Source organism: Micropterus dolomieu, linkage group LG23 (assembly GCF_021292245.1).
Source record: "Micropterus dolomieu isolate WLL.071019.BEF.003 ecotype Adirondacks linkage group LG23, ASM2129224v1, whole genome shotgun sequence".
Classification (NCBI taxonomy): domain Eukaryota; kingdom Metazoa; phylum Chordata; class Actinopteri; order Centrarchiformes; family Centrarchidae; genus Micropterus; species Micropterus dolomieu.
The window spans coordinates 3,839,797-3,842,687 of NC_060172.1; the positions used below are offsets into that span (position 1 = coordinate 3,839,797).

The following is a 2,891-nucleotide window of genomic DNA, read 5'->3' on the forward strand; positions in this document are numbered from 1 at the left end:
CAGTCAGACCACTATTCAGACAGTCAGACCACTATTCAGACAGTCAGACAGGTAGTCAGACAGACACTCAGACAGTCAGACAGACAGGTAAATGTAAATGCTCTGTATTCTCCGTCCTTTTCGACCACTCAAAGCGCTTTTTACACTACATCTGCATTCACCAGTCATACACTGAGCCTAAGTGCTCAAACAAAACAGCCAGATAGTCAGACAGTCAGACAGGTAGTCAGACAGTCAGACGGGTAGTCAGACAGACAGATTGACAGTCAGACAGGTAGTCAGACAGGTAGTCAGACAGTCAGACAGGTAGTCAGACGGGTAGTCAGACAGACAGATTGACAGTCAGACAGGTAGTCAGACAGACAGCGAGACAGTCAGACAGACAGCGAGACAGTCAGACGGGTAGTCAGACAGTCAGACGGGTAGTCAGACAGTCAGACGGGTAGTCAGACAGTCAGACGGGTAGTCAGACAGACAGTCAGATAGGTAGTCAGACAGACAGAGAGGCAGTCAGACAGTCAGACAGCTAGTCAGAAAGGGAGTCAGACAGTCAGACAGGTAGTCAGACAGACAGAGAGAAAGTCAGACAGGTAGTCAGACAGAGAGACAGTCAGACAGGTAGTCAGACAGACAGTTAGTCAGACAGTCAGACAGGCAGTCAGACAGATAGTCAGACAGTCAGACAGGCAGTCAGACAGACAGGCAGACAGACAGTTAGTCAGACAGTCAGACAGGCAGTCAGACAGATAGTCAGACAGTCAGACAGTCAGACAGGTAGTCAGACAGATAGTCAGACAGTCAGACAGGTAGTCAGACAGTCAGACAGTCAGACAGGTAGTCAGACAGACAGATTGACAGACAGGTAGTCAGACAGAGAGACAGGCAGTCAGACAGACAGTTAGTCAGACAGTCAGACAGGCAGTCAGACAGACAGATTGACAGTCAGACAGGTAGTCAGACAGACAGATTGACAGTCAGACAGTCAGACAGGTAGTCAGACAGAGAGACAGTCAGACAGACAGAGAGACAGGCAGTCAGACAGACAGTTAGTCAGACAGTCAGACAGGTAGTCAGACAGACAGTCAGACACTTAGTCAGACAGACAGACAGGTTACCTCCAGTGTTAACTTGTCAATTATCTCTGACTTTCTGTTGATTCGAGCGACTCGGTGGAGACACTTTAACGCCTCCTCAGACCGACGGTTCAGAACCAGCCAACGAGCTGACTCTGAGAACCACCTGACCAATCAGAGAACAGAAAGATCAGAACCAACTGACCAATCAGATCATTAAAGACATTTGTTTTGAATGTCTACACTGACCAGCAGTAGGTGAAGAATAGGAACAGGGGGGCACAGGCGACCAGCTGGAGCTTCCTCCAATCTCTCAGCCAATAGGCGAGCCCCGCCAGGATCATCTGACCAAAGGTGAAGAAGAAGGAGGTGAGCGTGCCCACTAACGTCCTCTCTTTGGTCGGGATCCACTCCACCTCTGAGACAGACAGGTTGATCAACCTCAGAGGACACACCATCAGTTTGTTTCCACAGAAGAATAAAGCAACAGAGACAATGACACACAGACAGACAGACAGGTAGACAGAAAGTAGACAGGTAGACAGACAGGTAGAGAGGTAGACAGTCAGACAGGTAGAGAGGTAGACAGTCAGACAGGTAGAGAGGTAGACAGACAGACAGACAGACAGACAGACAGGTAGACAGGTAGACAGACAGGTAGACAGATACTCAGTGAGACTCCATTCAGGATGATTCCGGACACCGCCATCCCACTCAGAAATCTAAAAATACAATAGGCAGAGTAGGAAGGAGAGAGGGCAGAGCTACAACCGAGCACGCTCAGCTGCAGGTATGACCAAATAAGGACAGACCGCCTCCCAAACCTGAGAGAGAGGGACAGAGAGAAACATTCTGATTGGTCTCATTTTAGTGCACACCTATGACAGGTGCATAGATATTACGAACCAAGAAAATGTAACATGAACACTGTCACATTAATGAAACCATTAATGACCCAGCAGGGGCTCTATGGAAAACACCAAGCTTTAATGGTTATATGTATGTGACCAGTGTGACCAGCTCACCTGTCCGACAGGCCGCCGAAGATGATGGCTCCTGTTAAAACTCCGCCCATATAGATGGTTTGAATCATTTGTTTCAGAGGACGCAGAGAACAGACCAGCTCCCACTGACAGACAGACGGGGAGAGAGACACTGTGATCAAGGACCACTGCTGGTCACCACCACTACCAATACATCCTTCTCACTACTAAGGATCACTACTGCCTCTTAAAGGATCACTACAACCTACTAAAGGATCCCTACAATTTTCTAAAGGATCACTACTGCCTTCTAAAGGATCAGTACTGCCTTCTAAGGTATCACTATTGCCTTCTTAAGGGATCACTACAATTTTCTGAAGGATCACTACTGCCTTCTAAAGGATCCCTTCTGCCTCATAAAGGATCACTACTGCCTTCAAAAGTATCCCTACAATTTTCTAAAGGATCCCTTCTGCCTCATAAAGGATCACTACTGCCTCTTAAAGGATCATTGCAACATACTAAAGGATCACTACTGCCTTCTAAAGGATCCCTACAATTTTCTAAAGGATCACTACTGCCTTCTAAAGGATCACTACAATTTTCTAAAGGATCACTACTGCCTCATTAAGGATCCCTACAATTTTCTAAAGGATCACTACTGCCGTCTAAAAGATCACTACAATTTTCTAAAGGATCCCTTCTGCCTCATAAAAGATCACTACAATTTTCTAAAGGATCACTACTGCCTTCTAAAGGATCCCTTCTGCCTCATAAAGGATCACTACTGCCTCTTAAAGGATCATTACAACATACTAAAGGATCACTACTGCCT

At 46.7% G+C, this 2,891-nt stretch overlaps 1 protein-coding gene across 1 annotated transcript in view; it reads right to left on the minus strand.

Annotated features, from left to right (window-relative positions):
* oatx (organic anion transporter X) overlaps nucleotides 1-2,891 on the minus strand; it is an 11,404-nt gene that overhangs the window by 5,447 nt on the left and 3,066 nt on the right. Inside the window, exons 7-10 of the mRNA XM_046040372.1 lie at nucleotides 2,099-2,202; nucleotides 1,743-1,897; nucleotides 1,323-1,491; nucleotides 1,116-1,239 (exon numbers count right to left, since the gene is read on the minus strand). Coding sequence (XP_045896328.1) covers nucleotides 1,116-1,239; nucleotides 1,323-1,491; nucleotides 1,743-1,897; nucleotides 2,099-2,202 — 552 coding nt within the window. The remainder of the gene's footprint in view (nucleotides 1-1,115; nucleotides 1,240-1,322; nucleotides 1,492-1,742; nucleotides 1,898-2,098; nucleotides 2,203-2,891) is intronic.